The sequence below is a fragment of the Triturus cristatus genome, chromosome 1_1, assembly GCF_964204655.1.
Source record: "Triturus cristatus chromosome 1_1, aTriCri1.1, whole genome shotgun sequence".
NCBI lineage: Eukaryota > Metazoa > Chordata > Amphibia > Caudata > Salamandridae > Triturus > Triturus cristatus.
In genome coordinates, this window is record NC_140579.1 from 101,744,348 (window position 1) to 101,768,604 (window position 24,257).

Below are 24,257 nucleotides of genomic sequence, written 5' to 3' on the forward strand. Positions count from 1 at the left end.
CCACGCACGCAACCTGGGAGTCATCCTCGACTCGAAACTCATCATGACCAAACAAGTCAACGCTGTCTCATCCACCTGCTTCAACACCCTCCGTATGCTCTGCAAGATCTACAGATGGATCCCGACAAACACAAGGAAAACAGTCACCCAGGCCCTAGTCAGCAGCAGACTGGACTACGGAAACGCCCTCTATGCTGGAGCCCCGACCAAGCTCATCAACGGACTGCAAAGAATCCAGAATGCCTCCGCACGCCTGATCCTCGACGTACCGTGCCACGACCACATCACCCCCCAGCTGAGGAACCTGCACTGGCTCCCTGTCGACAAAAGAATCTCCTTCAAGCTCCTGATCCACGCACACAAAGCACTCCACAAGACCGGCCCAGCTTATCTCAACAGTCGTCTCTCCTTCTACGTGCCCAACAGGAAACTCCGCTCCGCAGACCTCTCCCTGGCTACCGTCCCACGCATCCGTAGAACCACAGCCGGAGGCAAATCCTTCTCCCACCACGCCGCCAAGACCTGGAACACCCTCCCCCTCATCCTATGACAAACCGAAGACCTTCTAGCCTTCAGGAGACAACTCAAGACCTGGCTGTTCGACCAGTAGCATCAGCACCCCCCCTCTCCCCCCCTCAGCACCTTGAAACCCTTGCGGGTATGTAGTGCGCTTTACAAATTATTGATTGATTGATGATGCTATCACGTGCATGAGTTTCATGACAGTCCTCATTGAGGAGACTGACCCTACTGGTACAGGTTAGTTTCTTGTCTGATAGCTTGTATTTTGTTCTGGGTCGGGTATGCCTGTGTAACCTTGGAGTTTAATCTTGCTCCTAAGAAGGTCTTTTCTTGTCTGGCTTTGATGATGGATTTTTTTGGTTTATTGAAAACCCCAATTTTTGCAGTGTTGTGATCACCTGATGAACAAATTTGTAACATCTTTGCATTGAATTTGCCTTCACCAGCCAGTCGTCTAGGTAGAGAGAGGCCTGGATTCCTCTCCTTCTTAGGGATGCAGCAACCGCTGCTAGCCACTTTGCGAAGACTCTTGGTGCCAATTTTATCTCAAAAGGCAGGACTTTGAATTGGTACTGAATGTTCTTCTGGAAGAACTTAAGGTATTTCTGGTGAGCTTGGTTCATGGGGATGTGTAGATATGCGTCCTTTAGATCTATTGTTGCCATAAAATCCCCTTTTTTCCAGCTGTGGGATTACTTCCTGTAGTGTTGACATTTTGAAATGCTGCGTGCAAATGAATTTGTTTATGAATCTGAGGTCTAAGATGGGTCTTAGTGTGAGATCTTGCTTTGGTACCAAGAAGTAAGGTAAAAAGTTTCCTTTCAAGTGCCTCTCTACAGCTTGTTTATATAACAGCTCATTATTTCTTGTCTTAATTGTAAGAGTTCTGTTCCTTGGACCTTCTTCTTTCTTGGTGGATTTGATGGGGTTATTTGTTAGTTCCATACAATTGGTGTGACGTGCCACGTTTAAAATTAAACTGCCTATGGTGATGTTTTCCCGTTGAAGTAGGTGATGCGCTATTCTGCTTCCCACTGGTGTTGTGTGGGGATCTTTTGTTGTGGGCAAGTCTCTTGGAGTTTGCTCCTCCCCCTCTCGAGGGTTGTCTCCTGGCTCTTTCTCTGCCCTGAAAGAGCTGCCTTGGTTGCTGTTGCCAGGCTTGGTATCCTGACTGCTGGTTTGATTGTTGTCTGCCGCCTTGAGTTTGATTTTGTTGTTGTTGGCCTGTTGAGAAGACTTCCCCTCCTGTAGGTCTTCTGAGGTTAAAACCTCCTCTCATGAAGGTGTCCCTCTGTTGCAGGGTTCCCATAGCCCTGTTTATCTCATTGTCCTTTTTTATTTGTTGAAGGGGTTCATCTACTTCACTTCCAAACAGGTCGTCTCCTGTGAAGGGTCTGTTAATAATTGAGGTTTGGACCTCTTGCTTGAAGCCTGATATCCGGAGCCAGGCGTACCTTCTGAACTTTGTGCCTGTGCACATTTGTCTGATGGCTGTATCGGCTACGTCTAGGGCTGATTTCAGGCAGGTGTTTGCTATGTTCTTTTCCTCTTGTATGATGTCATTTCATTGTTGGCGACCATACTTCGGTGTTGTAGCTGTTTACGTTGCAGGCGTTCGACACACACCGGCTAAGTAAGTGGCAACACGGTTTAGTTCCTTTAACCTTACAACAGTATCTGTTGCGTACTTGAGACGCCAGTCTACATTTTGTAACTGGTTCTTCCTTCTCTTCAGTACGGTCTTCCTACTCTTGTTGGATATTACAAGCGCACAGAGATATTTGGCGGTGAGCCTTCTCATTACTTTTGTATATCTTAGTGAACACGGTGTTTATCATTTTTAAAGGTGGCTGGGTAGTATTGTCGATTACGCAGATAATTACCTCTTGTTTGGTCGGTCACTCTGTTTTTGCTCACATGGTTTTGGTGTCTTTTTATTAAACATTCGTATACGTTTGGACATGAATTAGAACTGTTTGTTGCCATATCTTTCATTGAGAGAGTCTCCAGATTTGTCAGTATTATTTGTTAGTATCGATCGTTTTGATTCTCTTACCGGACACGCTATCGGCTGGTTAAAAATACTGGATGTGAATCCTTTATAATGCCATATATGAATATAATATATGCTTGGCACTAGTTAAACTGTGTTGAATTCTAAAAGATGTCATTTGTACAGGAATCATATGTATATATGTAAATATTTTTTCAGCATTCCCCTGATGAAGGTTCTGTAACAGAAATGCATTGGGAAGCCATGATGTTGGGCTGAAAACATAAACGCTTTCTGCACTAGAAAATAAAGAAGACTTTTGACCTTTGCTTCACAGTCATCTTTGGCGTTTGGTTGGAAGATTATCGACATCTTTTAAGCAATTATGAATTAAATTGCGACATAGCTATTTACTAGCATTTCATTGCTTGATAACGATTTTGTTCTTGTTGAGAACGGGTTCACATTCTACACTGATATGAAGTGTTTCATGTGTAATTTATTGTATGCTTATCAAGAACTTGTTGTTTACTTTTTTGAGTTTTAATCATACCAGTATATTGCACCTTATAGGGCGGGTGGACAGTGCGCCTTTGCTCAAACTGCTGTTTGAACAATTTTGTGTTTTGTGATACAGCCATACCATATACTCTTAAGTGCATTATAACCTCGAGGTAAATGCTAACTTTGGAATGGCTGCATCAAAACATGTTGTGTTTGGTGTCAAATGCTTTGGAATGCTACCCCCCCCGCGCCAATTCTGGCGGTGGGGGTAGCATTCCACGCTTCTAGAGGGAGAGACATGTTCACACTGGCTAAACCCGGTAAGACTTTCCTGAGCCCTGGCATCACAAAATGGATGCCTCTGCCACAGACACGGTTTTGGCCTCCTGCTGCTGACCGAAACTCCGGCAGGGGAGGCCTGGACAATAGGCCGGCAGGGGAGGCCTGGATAATAGGTTTCCTGTCGAAGGGAGGTGTAGCCACCTCCCCGGACAGGCAGATGTGTATTGGGGCTGGGCGGGAGCACTCTCTGATGCTTTGAAGTCCTGCACTGGGGGCACACTTGGTGTCCCTGTGCATAGTCCAGTTCAAACCGGTTGCAGGGGCTACCTGCCCCTGGTCTGGCGCGAAACTGGACAAAGGAAATGGGTGTAACCCCCCCTCTTTCCAAGCCCACCCATAGGTGGGGCCTTAGAGGTAGTCCATCCCCTAAACTTACTATAAGTATAAAGTATACTTTAGATTACCCTGGACGAAACTCTGCAACATATATCCTGGACCTTCGACATTCTACTTTAACTGGAAGAATGAAGATATCTCCCTTGGGGTCAAGGAATGACTCCCCTGCGTGGCAGGCACCAAAGAAGCAACTGACCGGTCTGCATCGCTGAAGCTCCCGCCGGACGCTGAAGTGTTTGCATCACCAGAGGTGGATTTCCAGACCTCCCCAAGGCTACCCAGAGTCCACAGCAAAGCTGAGGCCCATGGCTATCGTGGGCGATGTGGAACCGTGACCCCTGGACACCGTGACCTTTTGCAGTAACAGTATCTTCCTGGACCTCCTCGAAGTTGTGCTTGGGGCTCTGACAAGCCCCAGCCTTGAGCACCTCCTGCATCGAAGATAGTTGGCCTCCACTCCACGAGTGACCCGTGGGCCAGCTTCAAGTGCGACCGCTTGAGGCTCATTCGCAATCACTAGCCCGTTGGCTAGCAGGTCCCCGCGAAGGCAACTCCCTTTCTGCTTGGGCTTTACTGGTTGCTCCAGACGTGCCCTGACTTACCCTTTCTGGGTGAGTCCCTCAGACCTTGATGGTCCGCACCGTAGTCCTTGCTCTGAATTCCAGTGACTTGCCGTCGCCAAGGCTTGTTGGGTCCATTCTGGTCGCAGACCTTGCAGCACTCGACAGACTTCATGGGACAGCTCGAATCCGGCTCATGGACTTTGTCAACGCCTCCTGTACCTCGTGGCTGATGTCAAGACACCCATCAACTCACCTGAAGCACCCGACATCTGTGGACATTGGCCCATCCTGCCCTCAGTCACTGGCAAGTGACTCAGTCTCTGTCCCCTCTGCTTTCAGGTTCCTTCCATCCTAGATCCGGGCTTGGATCTCTTTGGACACTTCTCCTCTTCACGGCAGCAGCAGTTCTTTGCAGGCTCCCATTGAAATCGACGACCCGACCCGACACCAAAAGACACCTATGCACCCGGCTTCCCTGGGTGAGGTAACTCGAGTACTCTGGTGCTCCCGTGGGTGCTAGCCCTAGAACTTCTTAAGTCCAAAAGGGTTTGGTCCTGACTCGATTAGAAGTGTCCCTAATCTTTAAATTTCCAACCGCGACATTGCCCATAGAAGATAACGGGAACCCACGGTTGTGTTTTCACACTGCACACGGCCCCCGTGGGTCCCCTGTGTCACTACCTTGGGTGGTTCCTTGGGGGTCCAGCGATTCTACAGGCTCTAGGCCTTGTGTCTAGTTCAGTCGTGGTTCTTATATCACTTTTTTGGTATATGGTTTGGTACGCCCCTAGGGCCCAAACGTGTATTTGTGCTATTACTGATGATTGCTATCTTGTAACTTAAGTACTTCGAACTCCGATCTCATAAAGAGACTAGAGGGGTGTGTGCTAACCTAAATACATATATTTTAAATATATACCTGGTGTGGTTGTCCTTTCATTTGATCATTCAAGAGATTATAGACTGGTAAAACAAGCTGCTTTACATTCCTTCAAGACTTAGCCTGAAGGCTGCTCTCCAAAGCTACCACTAGGATAGCTTTCAATAAAGGTTGTCTTTAACCTATCACCATAAAGGGTTGTTTGGACTGATACAAGGTGCCCACTAGAACTAGTGGACAGCATATATCAGGCCATCTTCTCACACCTGGGCTGATTTTTGTGCCTTCTTTTCATGGCCCTTGGTTTCCGACGGTTGACAGTTTCCTACCTTGTCTGTTTTCTTTTCTGTGTCTTTTGTTGCCTTCTTCCTGGTATGCCTCTTCTCGGTGTCCCCTTCGAGGATCTCGATGTGTGACCCCTGTATGTTGATTCTGCGGGCACTTCCTGATCATCCTCATCACTTAAGAGGCTGAAGTCCCTCAGCGATGTTTGTTTCTGGCTTTGGACCATGACTGCGTAATGGTCCTCCCTCTGCTTTCGGAGTACCTTGAGTGTCTTCAACATGAACACCGCATAAGCCCTCGCAGTCTTTATCCTTGTGATCCCTCAGCTGGCAGAGGTTACAAACGTTGTGTGGATCACACTGTGCAAACTTGTGGTGGCACTTTGGGCAGAATTTGGAAAGAGGTATTTTCCATGGCCACTACTGTGCCTGTTTTGATCCATCTGCGTTGTTGCTCCGTTGGGGTCTCCCGACGGAATGGTGTCCAGAGGTCTTTCTCCATATCCAGTGTCTTCTCAGTCGATGATTGATGTTTTTTTCACTCAAATTTCTTGATTCTTTTGTGGATTTCATCCAAAACTTCAGAGTATCTTGCTTTGCTTCCAGACCCAACAATGGAAAAAAAAATCTGAAGATGGCTACCACACACAGGAACTTCCGGGGCGCAGTCTGACGACACACAAGGGATGGACCTAGCACCAAATGGTGGTCGACGCTGCCCCAATCAAAAAAAACAACAAAAAAACCCCAAAGAAACAAAGACTATTTCAGACCCGACCACTAGTTTGTGGAAAAATGCACAGCATATGAATCCAGAAAAGGATTCATGCTGCAAAACATCTTGCACAGATCTGGACCCAACATTAGATGGCTAGCCACACAAGCCTTGAACACTAATTTTAAATCATTTTAAGAAATACTTTTGAGTCTGGTGTTAAACTGTGGACCTACATATTGTCAAATTACTATTAAATTGGGAAGCGTTAGACTTGTGTCACTGCTAGACTGAAGTCAAGCACAGGTTTCCACAGAGCTATCTTCCTCATTACTGGCTGTAGTGTGATAATACTGAGCTGAGGGCCGCAAGGCACACAGGGATTTCCATGAACGTTTTCTCACACAGGGATTGATAACATTTGATTTACAGCCCCAAAACAAAACATTCTGGGGGCTCCAGCCTTCTCCCCCCACCGCGGTGCTTCATCCTTGGCTTCAATCACATATTCTCAGCCTCTCCCTTGATTCCTGCCAAGGTTCCTCACCTGCAGCTGGTAGGCCAGGTCTGACTCTGCCTTCCTAGTGTTCACCTCGATGTCATAGGATGCTTTCTTCAACTCAAAGTCCCGTTGGGCCTTCGCCACCTCGGTCTCGTTGATGTACTGTGCCGACACCTTCTCCTGCATGGCCCTTGCTTCCTGAAGAGGCAAGGAGGAGGGCAGAGATTAGAAGAGGGACTTGTTTCCTGAAGAGGCAAGGAGGAGGGCAGAGATTAGAAGACGGTCTTGCTTCCTGAAGAGGCAAGGAGGAAGGCAGAGATTAGAAGAGGGACTTGCTTCCTGAAGAGGCAAGGAGGAGGGCAGAGATCAGAAGAGGGACTTGACTTCGTGAAGAGAAAAGGAGGCAGGCAGAGATTAGAAGAGGGACTTGATTTCCTGAAGAGGCAAGGAGGCGGGCAAAGATTAGAAGAGGGACCTGCTTTCTGAAGAGGCAAGGAGGAGGGCAGCGATTAGAAGAGGGACTACCTTCCTTAAGAGGCAAGGAGGAGGGCAGAGATTAGAAGAGGGACTTGCTTCCAGAAGAGGCAAGGAGGTCAGAGATTAGAAGAGGGAATTGACTTCCTGAAGAGGCCAGGAGGACGGCAGAGATTACAAGAGGGAATTGACTTCCTGAAGAGGCAAGGAGGAGGGCAGAGATTGGAAGAAGGACTTTACTTCCTGTGGAAGCAAGGAGGAGGGCAGAGATTAGAAGAGGGACTTGCTTCCTGAAGAGGCAAGGAGGAGGGCAGAGATTAGAAGAGGGACCTGCTTCCTGAAAAGGGAAGGAGGAGAGCGGAGATTAGAAGAGGGACCAACCCAACCATGAGCAGAAAAGGTTTCTCTCAAGAGTGGTCAACACTAGAAACTGTGTAGACACTGGACTGTCAGTGGGAAGAAGCAAAAAGGAGGCAGTAGGGTGAGTGGCTTGGGTCCAGCTCTTTGACACTGTAGCTCAAAGCACCTAAGACATTTGCTAGAGCACCTAGTACAACTCCTAGAATGCACACATTCAAATTATCTGTATATCAGAATTGCTTGGCAGAAGTTCAAAAAGGGATACATCTGGATTGCGTCCTAATTTTATTCAAAACAGGGTATGTCCTCAGGTTAGACTGACAAGTATCATGCTCCTGTGCTTTCTTTTTTACTGCGATCATGTCTCTGTGAACCATGTGTGCGCTTTCTCTCCGGGGTCATTTTAGGGTAGTCAGAAACTTCAGAACATCATTTAGAATTCCGTAATGTCACCATGGAATGGAGAAAGTAAGCGAGCCAGGGTTAAAAAGAAGGCTTAGCTCACAGATCGCAGACATCAGACGATATTACAAAATTAGACGAAAAAAGAAGTGGTGATGGCGCAGTGGGAGGCAGGTAAGATGGTCTGAGGGAGATGTGTCCTGCTATTTTCAAAGATCAATATATCTAGACACAGGTTTGCCCACGCTCAATTCCCACGGCACCCAGATGGTCTCACCTTAATGCCTGCATCACGTTTTGCTTCTGCTTCTCCCATTCTGGCATCTTTCTGAACTTGTGCCGTCCTGGCTTTTCCCAGCGAGTGCAGGTAATCCTTAGAGAATGGCAAAAAGAAGGAATACGTAAACAGCAGCTGAGAGAGTTCAAGCAATCCTCGGAGAGAGGGTTGTGGGGCAGGAAATGAGCAAATATAGGATTGGCAAGTGAGAAGTAGTCCCTGAAGTGAACCAAGTTATAAGAAGTGCCTTCTACACTGGACCAACTCTTCAATGCATCTTCCTACACCTATGGTTCCCACAGAAGCTTCATTCAACCATCTACCTAGTACCATCACACCCAGCCCCACTCTTCCTACATCAAAGAATCCAAAATGCGGTAGCCATATCTACTACATATCTGCCTGTGTGATCACAATACCATAGACCAGGGGTACTCATAGTACGGCCCGCGGGCCGCCAGCGGCCCGGCAAGCCTTTCTTGGCGGCCTGCGGACCTTGCAGACATCGTACCGGGGCCCAGGGATTACCGCGATAGTCAGAGTGGAGCTGCTGGGGCGCTAAGAGGTGAAATACAACAAAGCCTCGTTATCATGCAAATGGTCTCTTAAAGACCTGTGAAGTACTCGGGTGGGGCTGCGTGTGTGCCCTGGAAGGGAAGCTGCCTCAGCTGCCAGGGGCATAACGCAGCCCCGTGGTGCGGGGGCCCCCACGCTCCAGGGGCCCCCTCACTCTAAGCGAGGGAGACGGCTGCGCCTGGAAGCAATCCTCTTCAGCCTCCCCAAGTTCCCATAAATTAAGCTGTGCGCGCACACCACGGTGACGGCATCTAAGCCTCCATGTCTTCCCTCTCTTTCGGTCTCGCTCCTCAGTTAGTGAAAACCGAGACTTCAAGAAACGGGTATTACCCTCTCCTTCCTCCTTTCGTTTATTTGCTCCCCTGTGAAATGGATCCAAAAAAGAATAACATTTTTGCTGGAAACGTTGTCTTTTTCTGACACAAGTGCAGCCTCCGGGTGGAGAGAAATAAAACATTCCAAATGTGAAAAATAAATAACTAATTAAAGCAAGACAGTGGTTGCAAGGTGGCCAGATTGATTTATTCACACCTAAACACATTAGTGCCACTTTACAGTGTTTGCCAGTGAAGTGATACTTGGTTTTCTCCTCTCTCTTTGAACAACATAGTTTTCCCTGTGTGGGAAAGTGCACCTTGCCTGGAGGTACTGAAATACCTGCTCGATGGGTGAATTGGAAAACAAAATGTGTACAGCAACTGTGTGTTTACGAATGTGGTCTTTTTATACCATACTGCCTATGTTTTGAAAGAATATAAGCAATGGGCACTGAAACGAGTCCCTTCCGGGCCCTGTAGTCATGGCCTTACCTTTTCATGCAAAAGCACTCACTAATTTCAGAATAATGAGTGTAAAAGGAAAAAGGTAACCATGACTGAGAGGGAGGGAGACGGGGAGAGGGAGGGAGACGGAGAGGGAAGGAGAGAAGGGAAGAGCGGGAGAGGGGGATGGAGGGAGGGAGACAGAGAGAGTGAGACGGAGAGGGAGAGGGGGAGAGAGAGAGAGAGAGAGAGAGAGGGAGAGAGAGAGAGAGGGAGGGAGACAGGGAGGGAGGGAGACAGAGAGGGGGAGACAGAGAGGGGGGAGACAGCGGAAGACGGAGAGGGAGGGAGAGAGAGGGGGAGAGAGAGGGAGAGAGACAGGGAGGGAGGGAGACAGAGGGGGGAGGGAGACAGAGGGCGGAGGGAGACAGAGGGGGGAGATGGAGAGAGACAGAGAGGGAGAGAGACGGATAGAAGGAGAGAGAGAGGGAGGGAGACGGAGGAGGGGGGAGATGGAGGAGGGAGGGAGAGGGAGGGAGACGGAGGGAGAGGGAGGGAGACGGAGGGAGACGGAGGACGGAGGGAGACGGAGGAGAGAGGGAGACGGAGGAGGGCGGGAGGGAGATAGAGAGAGCGAGAGAGAGAGATATGTGTATGCCGGGTCCGGTGGCCGAGTGGACGAAGGCGTCCGCTGCAGGGACCTGTGTTCCACCTCATGGTCACAGTTTTTTTTTGTTGCTCTAGCCCCGCCCCCTCCCCCAATGACCCCGCCCCCAAGGTGTGGCCCTCGGCCACAGACCACACTGTAAATTTGGCCCCCAAGAGAAAGTTTGTGAGTACCCCTGCTCGTTGCCAGATGCTGCTCTTCAAGCCACTATGCATCACCTAGCTGCCCACCTACAGCTGCGCTCCAAACTTCATCCCAGTAAAACTCGCAAAATTCTCCCACAATTGAACTCTTCACTCTAGACCCAAAACACCCTACTGATGATCCAACACTACAAAACATTATGCTTCAGTGGGGAGGTGTGGTGCAGCGGCCAGGGCAGCTGACTTCGGAGCACAGGGTTCCCAGTTTAATCCCCGGCTCCGGCGGCAGCTCAGCTCAGCACCGTGTGACTCTGGGCAATAGCTCACTTAATTTCCACTACGGCCCCCAGCGCCTTGAGACCCGTGAGGGTGAGTAGCTGCGCTATATAAAAAAATGGACTTCAGTGGAACCTCCTTCTTCACACAGACAGCAAAATGATCAACCTCTCCCACGAAAGCTGAGAGTCCCCCAAGACCACCTGGAACACAAGAAGGTGGTAAAATCAGGCAAAAGAAATAAACTGTCTTGTGTCAGAAACACATTTCTGGCACCAAGTTTACAGACATGGCGTCCATCACCGGGTGGATTATGGAGAATTGATTACGCCTGAAGAAACTGGTGGTCTGTGTAATAACACACAGGGGGTCTCAGCTGCACTGAAGCTGGAGTTCCATCCCTGGTGCTTTCATCTTGTTAGAAAGAAGGCATTGGAAAAGATGAACAGATTGTATTGTATTGTATACAGTATTTGTAGAGCGCGACAAACACCCTACGGGTACCTCGGCGCTAAAGATACGTGAACACAGACCAACACAAAACGGGAGGGAAGAAAGTATAGTGGAGCCTTGGAAGAGCGGTACTCAGGAGTGGTAGGATCAATCTCTAGGAAACAGCCATGTTTTGATCCTTTTCCTAAACTGCGACAAAGTACTACATTGTCTGATTGTGGGTGGAAGCTTATTCCAGAGTTTTGCGGCAGCATAACAAAAAGATCTACCTCCTAGTCTGGCCCTGTTAAATCTAGGTACTTTTGCCAGACATGCGGAAGAAGAGCGGAGACTACGGACTGGAGACCACAATGATGGTTCTTTCGCTTGGTCACATTGGGGGAACTGGAATACATCTCCTGGAAGGAGGAGAGGGTTGGATTGTCAGCTCACCAGCGTGATAAAAACATTCTAAGTGTTAGAGGGGCTGGGGCAAGTAATCCACACAGATGTAGGGTGCATGCAAGGGGCCCTGCTCTTTCCTTCACTCCCTGTTTTTTGGTAGGGAAGACCTATAGTAAGGCCCCCACTGTCTGCTGAGCAGGATCCGAAGATGAAACCAGAACAGAAGATGAACATCTTATACCACTGGGAGGAGATCCTTTATGCCATAATATTATTCTGTCTACCCCACAGTTGATGGAAGGAAATAGATATTGGGGTGGGGAAGGGGGGCCGGAGAACTTTCCTAACCAACCCAACAAACATAACCATTCAGCATCACAAGAAGGGTGTGACTGGAACAGGAAAGTGCATGCTGTCCGCCAAGATCTAGAACCAAAACTTCCCAAAAGGAGGGTATGGCAAGGTCACACTCTCACTAACTATCGCTCCTCTCCAAGCATGCAAGCAGATATGTGACCACAGAGACACTAGGAAAATAACCCATTGCTTGGCACACATGGCATGTCACACACAAGCCAGACCAGCAAACTGCATCCTTCCAGCCAAACACAGCATTAATAGAAAACTTGAACCCTCCATCCTCCTCTTTGATGTAGTACACGCTCAACGCAGCAACAAATGGCAAGGTAAGAGCACCATTCCGGCCATCACACACAACCCAAAAAGCTTACCACAGAACCCACACTGCCAGCCTCCACACTTCCAACCAAGCACAAACTACAGAGTAGAATACTTCCTGCCCACAAATCACTTGAGTGCCTTGGCATGGATATGAAGAGAGATAGAAATATAAGTAAAATATAACACAGATAATCACAAGAGAGGTGGGGAAAGGTAATATGTATATGTCCCTGAGCGAGTGCAGGTAATATGGGTTTGAAGAACACTCGCCCTGTGCCTCCCAAGAACCTCTTATCTGGTGCCTCCAGCATGATCTACACTGATGGCAGGGCAGTGTCCATCTCTAGACACCCTCTTCCCACTGTAGGCAAAGATGCCACCTCCCTACCTGGTCATCGTGAATGTCCTTCAGAGTGTAGCTGACCACGCTGATGCCCATGTTCACCAGGTCCGATGATGCCACCTTGAAAACCTGCTCCGAGAACTTCTGCCGGTCCTGGTAGATCTCCTGGAGAGAGAGGACCAAGAAAAGGTGAGGGAACAAAACCAACAGGGAAGAAGGATGAAGCACATTTACAGAAGATGGGGGATGGACAGAGAGGATGTCATGTCAATGGGTTAAGGTTAGAGACCAGGCTAAGCTCACGGGGGAGATGTTTGCAGGAGACTAGCAGACATGAGTGGTCTGGAAGCCCACAGTGACCCACACAGTCTCGGCTTCTAGGTTCGAAGAACCTACTGATCTATGAACCAGAGTTATTCTGCTTATATTTCCAACCCACCCTCCCACATGGAAGAGAATACAAATGGCTATCCCAACCAGGCCCTTTAGAAAATTTGGGGAAATGGTAGCGTGAGGGGTTTGAGATTTCTTTTAACCATTCCTGATGCACTTATTAACATGCACTTGCAGTAAGCTCTTTTCTCCTTCGCAGATACCCGCGGATCTGCCAAACCAACACGGAGGACGCTCCTTCTCGCACCTGGTAGCCAAGGAGTGGAATAACCTCCCCCTGCACATCAGAACTGCACCGTCACTCCAGCAATTCAGGAAAGAACTCAAGACCTTGATGTTTGAATGAACAAACCACCACACAGCAGCCTACAGCTCCAGTGACCCGAGATCCTCACGCGTGATGTGCCGCACTTTACAAATGTTTGATTGCTCGATTGATGCTTGTAAATCCACACTCATCTGTTTGTATGATCATCACGCGGCTGCTCCTTCGTGGTAATCGAGTCCTGTGTTCTCAGTGGCAAGAGGCTATGCACCTCTAGATCCCTCACATCAACAGCCCTGAAACCTACACCGACCAAGCTGTGCCCCATTCCAGAGCCGCCTCTGCGCTCCCACTTTACGGTCGTTGATGATGGGACATGCAAGCCTTGCAGACACCCGATGATAAGAAGTAAAACAGGAAGACCATGTCTGCATGGTTGGCCACCACCAGAGAGGTGGTTCCACCGCACAGCGCCTGCTATGGACCATGAAACAGAGCAGGTGGAGGAGATGGACAGAGTGGGTGGGATGCCTCACAAGCAGCCACAGAAGGCCTTACCTCGACGGTCATGTGGGCCATGATGGCTCTTTGGTGGCCTTCCAGCGTCTCCAGCGAGATGTGGGCTATCTCGTTCTCTGACTTCCCGAGGAACATCTGACAGGCGGCCGCCAGCATCTCTTTATTCTGCCCTTGGATCTTCACCTGTGAAGGAGCAGGTTCCATAGGGGTAAGGAAGGGGGTGGAAGGAAGGAAAGAAGGTAATGAGCAGTTAGATGTGGAGCAAAGACCAAACATCAAGTGGCATCAACGGCAACAAACAAAGAGCGCACGCGGAAGCCATGTTAGGTCAGTAGGCAGAAACGTAGAAGTCGCTGGTGCCTATTAACGCAGCAAGGCACCCTGGGATCCGCAGAAGAAGGATTGCTTGGAGGGAGGTGGGAAACACTGGCCAGAAGGAACATGTGGGGGGCCCAGGCAACAGCACCAAATAATCTGTCCTCATTGGTGACCTGCCTGTTGAATCAGAGACCGCAGGGCTGCGGGTGTCGCAATCGAGTCGTCAGAGAAGGATGTGTGTTGCCTGAGGGATGATTACTGTATGTTGAGCTAGGGAAACTGAGGGACAGGTCTGCTGTCAGAAGCCTGAGCAGGTAAAATCTGAGTAATCCGCGGGATAGCTCTGCTGGCAAAAGTCCAAGGATATAAAATCTGAGTAATCTGGGGGATAGCTCTGCTGTCCAAGCTCCTAAAATCTGAATAACTGTATGGGTAGTTCAGTTGTTTGATTCCTAAAGTCTATGTAGCCTGAGGGATACTTTGCTGTCTAAATAATATCTGGTAATCTGAAAGACGCCTGTGATAACTGAAATTTAAGGGCCCAATTCACAAAGGTAAAGTTAGACCAAAAGTCTTACAGTACACCTAAAGTCTAAGTTCAGACCAAAAGTTTAAACTTAGACCAAAAGTTTAACTTAACTACTTTTCGGAATTCACAAAGGTAAGTTACTACAAGTTACTGTACTACTAGTAATTTTGACTAGTAGTCAGTAACTTTACCATTACTTTTAGTAACTTACCTTTGTAAATACCGAAAAGTATTAAAGTTAGACTTTTAGTCTAAGTTAGACTTCACATCTAAACTTATAACTTCAGGTTTAAAGTTAGACTTCAGGTCTAAAGTTAGACTTTTGGTCTAAGTTTACCTTTGTGAATCGGGTCCCAAATGTATAAGATCTGGATAACCTGTAGGATACCTTTTACCTGAACATGAAGGTCTTTCTTAATCTGAATTCAAGTTTTGATATTTTATACTTTGTGATTGATGCAGCGGAAAACCTGGGTAAAGGGAATCAAGACATCGTATATCCTCCCTTCGTCACAGATCAAATATCACATTAACACATTCACTCATACAATCATTGGTGGGGCCCATAACACCAACATTCACACTAAGCTTTTCACTGGCCTGCACTTACAGGAGGAATAACTGTTTCCAAGCGCTGACATGAAAAGAATTCCTTATAACCTATAGAGGGAAAATTATTTACACTTCTAACTCCTAATACCCTTATCACTACACATCATAAACCCTAACATTAAGAAACTCCTTTCACGTAATCGATGGATCAAATTAGTTGTTTTGAGTTTAATGATTTAGTCCAGCTAAAGCATACCCAAGATTACTAATCTACTCCCTTTCAATAAACAACCAAACACATTTTCTGGTTAATCAATAGTTTTGTTTATCTAAATAATGCAAGAATTTAGTTACATCTAATAAATTTATTAATCATTACGCAAATCACAGAACACCATATTTACCTATTCTGGCTATCGGTCGTCCTCTAAGTCATCAATTTTAGTCGTCAGCACGCTACAGTCCCAAAGATCGGGTCAAGGACAAGAGACGTGCAAATAACTCTGGTGGCCTCACTCGCTACTGTCGTCTCCCCCAGGTCATCTTCTTCCTCCTCGTCAGTGTCACCACCCTCCTGGGTTATGGACTGGGCCCCCTCACTGTCGGAGTCCTCCCCTCTCTGGAGGTCCTCCTCCGGGTCTCCACTAAATCCACCCTTTAAATATGCGGAGGGGTAATCTGACAGGTCCCCACCGATCTCTAAGGGTTCCCCCCTCTTGAGGGCCTCATAGAGAAATAGCTTCCGGCGTGTGTTGCCTACTGGGGGTATCCCTCTCTCCCTGCAGAAATACATCACTTCCTGCTCCGTGTACTCCATAAGGCAAACCTCCTCGTAGGTCAACCCCATCCTGGCAAGGTACACCCGGGACACACCACCCACAGTGCAACAGGGGAACACAATTCACAGACACCACTTCTAGGAGGAAATCACAATCACAATCGGCGTCCCATTGCGGCGCCCACCGTCTCACTGGAGGGTGCTGTATAGTCACAGGTCCTTATCCCACCGCTGGCCAACAATGTAGGACTGGGGGTCACCAGGCCCTAAGGGGGTAGCGTGACTCGAGCAGGTAGGCACCCAAGGGCTTACGTGTAAAGTGACCATAAAGCACACACATCCACTGAGACAGGAAACGCACGCAATAATTGACACCACACAGTAGTTTGAATAAAAACCAATCAGTTTTATCTAGGTCAACCTTAGGATCAAAAGCATGTCATTAGAAATAGATTAGCAGTTCATTCAAACATCAACACCTGGCCTTGAATCAAAGCGCAGCACATAGCCAATCCATAGCGCTTTAAACATGGCATTTAACATAGCGCTGCACATAGCAATTCAATAGCGCTTTAAATATGGCAGTTTAACATAGCGCTGCACATAGCAATTCAATAGCGTGTGAAAACATGGCATTTAACATAGCGCTGCACATAGCAATTCAATAGCGCTTGAAAACATTGCATTACAGCCTAGGGCTACACATAGCACATCAATAGCGCTTCAAATAGAGCATTTCAACATAGCGCTGCACATAGCAAATCATAGCGCCTCAAACATGGCATTTTAAACAAAGCGCTGCCCATAGTACATCAATAGAGCTTCAAAACTGGCATCTAAACGTAGCGCTGCGCATATCAATTTAATAGCGCTTCAAACAGGGCACTTGCTCAGGGCAGTTCATGGGGCATGAGACCTGGCATTTAAGTATGGCACTACACATGGCAGATCACGACAGCGCTAAGCATGGAGTGTCCGCCGGGCCTTAAACCTGGCCTTCCATTGGAGCGCTACACAGTCAGGCAAGAGTACACCCTCCTAACAGGGAGGGTTAATCAGTGCCTCCAAGTTATCCTGTTCATCAGGCAACCGCTTAGCCCTTCACCGGGCACGAGTCCAGGGGGGCCATGGGCCGGCCTCTCCCCACTCCTGGGTAGTTGGGGGGCCAAGCGGGTCCAACGATCGAATGCCGCGGGCGAGGGGCGGCCTCTGGGCCTCTCTCGGGCCTCCCACCCTCCTCCCCGGGGTTTACCTGGAGGTTCGGCCTTGCAGGCCCTTGCGGCGGACTCCGGCGGCCGGGGCGGACTCTTCTCGGAGCCCCTCCCGCTCGCTGCGTGAGCTTCCCGGCTCCGTCTGGCACAGGGGGGGCTCTCGAGGAAGGGCCCACAGATGACGGGCTGGGAGCCCCGTGTTGCGGGGCCTCCAGCGAATCTCTTGGTCGGCCACGCTACCTTCTCACCGCTGAGGGGCTTCAGCAGAGGCGCACCCGCAGCCGTCAATGGCAGTGCGGTCTGCAGGGGCGCGGCCCAGTTAGCGGCGGGGGCGGCGTTGAGGAGTCCGCCCCCGTCAGGTGACACAGGCCTCGGCTTCAGGGCCTAGCGCGGCCCTTGCTGGATAGCTTCTGGCCTAGCAAGGCTTTCGCTGGGCTCCGGCGGCCTTCTCCGCCCTGGGGGCCGCGTTTCCTCGGCTGCAACGGCAGCGACTGGGCCCCGGGCTTCTCCACGGGTCCCGGTGATGGCGGGGACAATTTTTCCGGCCCCGGGCTGCAGCGGTGAGTGATTTCTTGTCAGGATCCCCGACGGGTGTGGCAGAAATGAAGGGCTGGCGTGTAGCTGGGGGGGGGGGAAGCGATTCGTTCAGCGCCCCCTTTCTCTCACAGTGATGCCCCAGCTCGGGGCAGGTAGGTGGAGAGGTGGCGGGCCACACGTCAGGAGCAGAACAAGCTAGAGGGGGGCCGGCAGCTGGGATTGCAGCACTCACCAGCAGAGCACAGTCCAGTAAAATGTAGCGCCCACCGAATATAGCGCTCTCCTTCCGCCGGGACTGCAGTCAGGGTCCCACGAGGCGCTTGCTGGTTCCTGCGCCCTTGGTTGAGGGTCTCTTGAGGGGGGGAAGTTGAGTTGGTGGCTGACGGCAGACTAAGTAGTCTCTCCAAGTCGTCCCTGGGTTCTCCTCCTTCTGGGCCAGATCAGTGGGTTAGTTCAGGATCCCTCACTCAACTTAAAAGGCAGCGCCTAAGCCCTGTCACTTCCAGTGGCATAGGTCCCTGGCTAAACCCTACCGCCTACAACTCCTGCGGAGGTTCCTCCAGGTCAGCATCGCCCCAACTATAGTTTTACCTCGCCCTGTGGACAGTAGAGGGGTGTAGGTAAGCTCAGGGTCCAGCACACAGGCCCATGTGGCGGTAACCCCTAGCAGCAGGTCCCCTCTCTCTCAGGTCCACCCTCCGACTGAGCACATGGCAGCCCAGCTCCGCCCTTTATACGCCCCTCACCCCACCTACCAGACAGTGCCAGAAGCTTCTAGAAGTGTCTGGGGAAACTGGTTCTAACTGGCCTAGGGGGAGGGTTAGAGCACCCTGGGTGCCAGGCTTCCCTCCAAAAGCTGGGGTTGCTGGGAAATAACAACTAGACTGGTAACCCAGCTCAGTCAGACGGCGCAACCACACAGCTATGGCATCTATTTTAAAAGTTTTAGGTGTAAATGGGAAAACTCAGTCTGCGTACATCTTTGAACAGTATTCAATATTTGCATTTACATAACATGCGATTTAAAAAAATTCAGGGACAAGGGCCAAGTCCAACAGGGGGATATACAAAATTTTGTACTACCCACTCCATCAGGATCTTTAGAACTTAAATGATAACACCTCAGGCTGCTCCTGTAAATTCTGTGTAACCTGAGTGATGCCTGTGCTTTCAGATCCCGTGTGATCAGTGTGACCTGAGTGATAGCTGTGCTGCCAGTGTCTGTAAGACAGCTCAGCTGCCTGGACTTGAAATAGCTCTATAGCATGAGGGATAGCTCTGGTGTCTCAGCTTGGAAGATCTCCATAAAATGAGAGATAGCTCTGCTGTCTGGGCTTGAAAGATCTCTATAACATAAGACATAGTTCTGCTCTCTGGGCTTCTAAGATCTCTATAATATGGGCGATAACTCGGCTGTCTGGGCTTCCAAGATCCCTATAACATGAGAGATAGCTCTGCTCTCTGGGCGTGTGAGATCTTTATAACATGAGAGAGCGCTACCCTGGCTGCGAGCATCAGATCCTGAACCAATACCGAACCGCTGCCTCTCTGCTCGGTCTGTGCCCCATGTAGTCCCGGATGACCCGAACACTTGGGCCTGGTCCACAAGTGCCTTACCTGGGCTATGCCAGTGACGGAGATGGGGACCCCTTGCCGCGTGTACACCTTCTCGCTCTTGACGTTCAGGGTCAGGATGTGGAGGGAGATCCTGGATGGGGGTACAGAGAAGGCATGGTTAAAATAAGGCTCAGTCTGTTTTGAACACACCGCTCCATCGTTGGGTACTCAGAGACAGCCAGATGGCACTGACATATAAACGTGGTTGGTAATATGACTGTACGCAGGGGGCAGCGTGACTGTACGCAGGGGGCAGAGTGACTGTACGCAGGGGTGTCATATGGTTGATAGGGGCATTAAAGGTATTGTTACGTTAGCATGAGCCCGGTAGCCATGCTGCTGCTTTTGCGCACAACACTACATGCTTTTGTTTTGCACGTCTCCATTTTTACCTTTCACATGAGAACACTTCACTGTGCTCGTCTCTGTTTTTTCCCGGAGTATAGTCTGAACACTGTGAGCAAGGTCAATAAACAACGTCTCTTGTTATTCTGTTCTGATCAGGCCCTAGCCCATGGACATAACATACCGGGGCAGCTGCTATAGGCAGGAACTCATTCTTTGATATTATTGGAACGCGCATTTAGGTGACACACACTTGGAGAGGGATCTTTCCATGGAGAAGAGCGACAAGCACCTGTGATGTAGAAATACGATCTATGTCCTGAGGTATGGGGTCTGCTGACAAAGCCCGGAGATCTTCTATTATATAATAATATCTCTACGTACTAAAAGGAGGGAGGGAGTTTAGGCACTGTAGAACTGTCTCCACCGTCTTTAAAAAATTATGTCTCCCTTTATGATATATGGCCTTACTGCAATGCTAACTATATTGGTAATAAGTATCTTTCTGCCTGTTGTGGCACGTATACTGCATTTAAGAGCACGTTAGTTAAAATAAAAGTTTTAAACTATCTTTGTGTTTCTGTATGATCTTATTGTGGACGAGTTCGAGTAAGTGAGCGAAAAGGTGTGCCTTGTGTCTGTGATTCCCGAGAGATCAGGGAGTGTTGTGTGCTGGGGTGTCCAATCATTTGTTACTCCGTTTGTGAGTAGGAGAGCGAGTGAGACACTTTAGCTAGTCGGTCCTGGGCTTGTGGGTACTAAGGTAGTAGGAAGGCACAGTCCCTATGCACCAAGGTCCCATAATCCCGTGCATAGTTCTGCGAATGTGCAGAATCCTTGCAACAGGGGGCAGCAAGACTGTACGCAGGGGGCAACGTAACTGTACGCAGGGGGCAGCGTGACTGTACGTAGGGGGCAGCATGATTGTATGCAGGGGCCAGCATGACTGTACGCAGGGGGCAGCGTAACTGTAAGCAGGGGCAGCATGACTGTGTCTAGGGGGCAGCATGACTGTACGCTGGGGACACCGTGACTGTATGCAGGGGACACCACGACTGTACTCAGGGGACAGCGTGACTGTAGGCAGGGGGCAGCGTGACTGTACGCAGGGGGCAGCATGACTGTAATTCAGGGGCAGTGTAACTGTAAGCTGGGGGCAGTGTGCCTGTAAGCTGGGGGCAGTGTGACTGTCAGCCGGGGGAAGCGTGACTGTATGCATGGGGGCAGAGTGACTGTACGCAGGAGGCAGTGTAACTGTAAGCCAGGGGCAGTGAGACTGTAAGCCGTGAGCAGCGTGACTGTACGCAGGAAGCAGTGTGACTATATGCTGATGTCAATATGATTGCATGCAGGTGGAAGCGTGACTGTACGTAGGAGGCAGCGTGACAGTACGCAGGCGGCAGGGTGACTGTACGTAGGAGACAGCGTGACTGTACGCAGGCAGCAATATGAATGTATGCAGGTGGCAGTGTGACTGTACGCAGGAGGCAGTGTGACTGTATGCGGGTGGCAGTGTGACTGTATGCAGGAAGCAGTGTGACTGTATGCAGGTGGCAGTATGACTGTATGCAGGTGGCAGTGTGACTGTACGCAGGAGGCAGAGTTACAGTACGCAGGCGGAATTATGACTGTACGCAGGAAGCAGTGTGACTCTATGCTTATGGCAATGTGACTGTACGCAGGGGGCAGCGTGACTGTACGCAGGGTGCAGCGTGATTGTACGCAGGGGCAGTGCCACTGTATGCAGGGGGCAGCGTGACTGTGTGCAGGGGGCAGCGTGACTGTACACAGGAGGCAGCGTAACTGAACGCAGGGGGCAGCGTGACTGTACGCAGGAGGCAGCTTGACTGTACGCAGGAGGCAGTGTGACTGTACGCAGGAGGCAGCGTGACTGTGCGCAGGGGGCAAGCGTGACTGTACGCAGGGGGCAGCGTGACTGTATGCAGGCGGCAGCGTGACTGTATGCAGGAGGCAGTGTGACTGTACGCAGCGGGCAGTGTGACCATGTGCAGGGGGCAAGCGCGACTGTGTGCAGGGGGCAGCGTGACTATACGTAGGAGGCAGCGTTAATGTATGCAGGGGGCAGTGTGACTGTACGCAGGAGGCAGCATGACCGGGGGCAGCGTGACTGTGCGCAGGGGACAGCATGACTGTACGCAGGGGGCAGTGTGACTGTACGCAGAAGGCAGCATGATTGTGCGCAGGGGGCGGCGTGACTATACACAGGAGACAGCGTGATTGTGCCCAGGGGGCAGCGCTCCTGTACGCAGGAGGCAGCGTGAATGTGCGCAGGGGGCAGCGTGACTGTGCGCAGCAGGCAGCATGACTGTGTGCAGGGGGCAGCATGACTGTACACAGGGGGCAGCGCGGCTGTACGCAGGGGGCAGCGCGACCATGCGCAGGGGGCAAGCACGACTGTGTGCAGGGGGCAGCGTGACTGTGCGCAGGGGGCAGTGTGACTGTACGCAGGGGTAGCGTGACTGTATGCATGGGGCAGCGTGATTGTGTGCAGGGGCAGCGTAACTGTACGCATGGGGCAGCATGATTGTGGGCAGGGGCAGTGCGACTGTGCGCAAGGGCAGTGTGGCTGTACGCAGGGGGCAGCGCGACTGCGTGCATCGTAACTGTACACAGGGGGCAGCATGACTGTATGCAGGGGGCAGCGCAACTGTGTGCAGGGGCAGCGTGACTGTACGCAGGGGGCAGCGTCACTGTATGCAGGGGGCAGCGTGACTGTGCACATGGGGCAGTGTGACTGTGCGCAGGGGGCAAGCACGACTGTGTGCAGGGGGCAAGTGCGACTGTGTGCAGGGACAGCGTGTCTGTACGCAGGGGGACGCATGACTGTACGCAGGGGCAGCGTGATTGTGCGCAGGGGGCAGTGTGACTGTACGCAGGGGCCAGCGTGATTGTGCGCGGGGGGCAGTGTGACTGTGCACAGGGGGCAGCGTGACTGTACGCGTTGGGCAGCGTGATTGTGCGCAGGGGGCATCGTGACTGAGCGCAGGGGGCAGCGTGGCTGTACGCAGTGGGCAGTGTGACTGTACACATGGGGCAGCGTGACTGTGTGCAGGGGGCAGCGTGATTCTGTGCAGGGGCAGCGTGACTGTACGCAGGGGGTAGCGTGATTGTGGGCAGGGGGCAGTGCGACTGAGCGCAGGGTAACTGTACGCAGGGGGCAGCGTGACTGCGTGCAGCGTGACTGTACACAGGGGGCAGCATGATTGTGCGCAGGGGGCAGTGTGACTGTGCGCAGGGGTCAAGCGAGACTGTGTGCAGGGGCAGCATGACTGTACGCAGGGGGCAGCATGACTGTACGCATTGGGCAGCGTGATTGTGCGCAGAGGGCAGCGTGACTGAGCGCAGGGGGCAGCGTGACTGAGCGCAGGGGGCAGCGTGACTGTGCTCAGGGGGCAGCGTGATTGTGCGTAGGGGGCAGCGCGATTGTGTGCAGGGGCAGCATGATTGTGCGCAGGGGGCCGCGCGACTGTGCTCAGGGGGCAGCGTGACTGTGCGCAGGGGGCAAGTGCGACTGTGTGCAGGGGACAAGCTTGATGGTGCACAGGGGGCAGTACGACTGTGTGCAGGGGGCAGCGTGAATGTGTGCAGGGGGCAGCGTGACTGTGGATGGGGGCAACGTGACTGTGTGCAGGGGCAGCGTTGTTAGAAAAGGTAGATGGACCGGGAGGGTCGGCCGGGGTCAGGAGGAGAGGTCTCCGGGGAGAGCCGTCTCCAGCGATCGTACAGACAAGTAACTTCCCCCCCACAGACAGATATCACACACGGATAAGGTTCAGTGTTCTTTATAAGCACTTATTTAAGGTACGGTTAAATGGTACAAGGAGGTCTGGACTCCGGGGTCCCCTCGATTAGAGTCTCGCAAGGTAGGGAAGGGGGTAGCGGGACAGTCTATTTACCAATCAGGTAGTTCGGATGAGATGATGATGAGCTCACAATCCTCGAGCTTGGTGATTAGGTGGTATGGGCCGCGGCAGCGCCAGCAGGTCCCGGTGTGGATGGTCGTTACAACGGGCCGCGGCAGCGCCAGCAGGTCCCAGGAAGATGACTGTTGCAGAAGGCCGCGGCAGCGCCAGCAGGTCCCGGTGAGGATGGTCGTTACAACGGGCCGCGGCAGCGCCAGCAGGTCCCAGGAAGGTGAAGGTTGCAGAAGGCTGCGGCAGCGCCAGCAGGCAGGACGATGGTTCACAAGAGCGGCTACGGCAGCGCCAGTAGACCGTCAGGGTTGAGTTCACTCGGTGTCTCTCGACTCCAGGATACAACTGCCTTCCTGCTCCGGAGCTGCCCCAGTTATAGGGCTGGTGCCCTTTGATGTCCGGACCCTCGCACTTGGAGGTCGGAGGGTCCGGGATGAAGGGGTCCAGACACCCAGCAGGGGGTGGAGCCAGTGCCTGGGGGAGCTGGGGGCGATCGGCACCTGGCGGGGGAGAGCCCTTGACACTTCGTTCTCCCATTGACCTGCCAAGTGGTCCGCTCACCTCCTGGGTGGATGGTGGTGCCGGGATGTCGGGGCCGGCCAGGCCCGGGGTTAGGGTCGAGGGGAGGCCGTGCGGCCGCGTGGTGCAGGGCCCAAGATGGCGGCTTGACCCGGCCGGGAAAGCCGGTGGGGCGGGACCCCGTGATGAGTAGGGGTCCGAGGGCAGAGGGTCCGTCGGGAGACGGAGTACAGGTGCTTGTTGCGGGGATATGCCAGGTGGGCCGGGGTTCGGGCCCCGTCGAGCGGGGAGGGAGCGAGCC

At 51.3% G+C, this 24,257-nt stretch overlaps 1 protein-coding gene across 2 annotated transcripts in view; it reads right to left on the bottom strand.

The window, feature by feature from the left end:
- Positions 1-24,257, bottom strand: part of LOC146869630 (flotillin-1-like) — a 202,624-nt gene that overhangs the window by 99,261 nt on the left and 79,106 nt on the right. For both annotated transcript variants that reach the window (XM_085608949.1, XM_085608956.1), the window contains exons 4-8: positions 19,158-19,248; positions 13,655-13,798; positions 12,484-12,603; positions 8,155-8,250; positions 6,687-6,839 (exon numbers count right to left, since the gene is read on the bottom strand). In XM_085608949.1, coding sequence (XP_085465075.1) covers positions 6,687-6,839; positions 8,155-8,250; positions 12,484-12,603; positions 13,655-13,798; positions 19,158-19,248 — 604 coding nt within the window. The remainder of the gene's footprint in view (positions 1-6,686; positions 6,840-8,154; positions 8,251-12,483; positions 12,604-13,654; positions 13,799-19,157; positions 19,249-24,257) is intronic.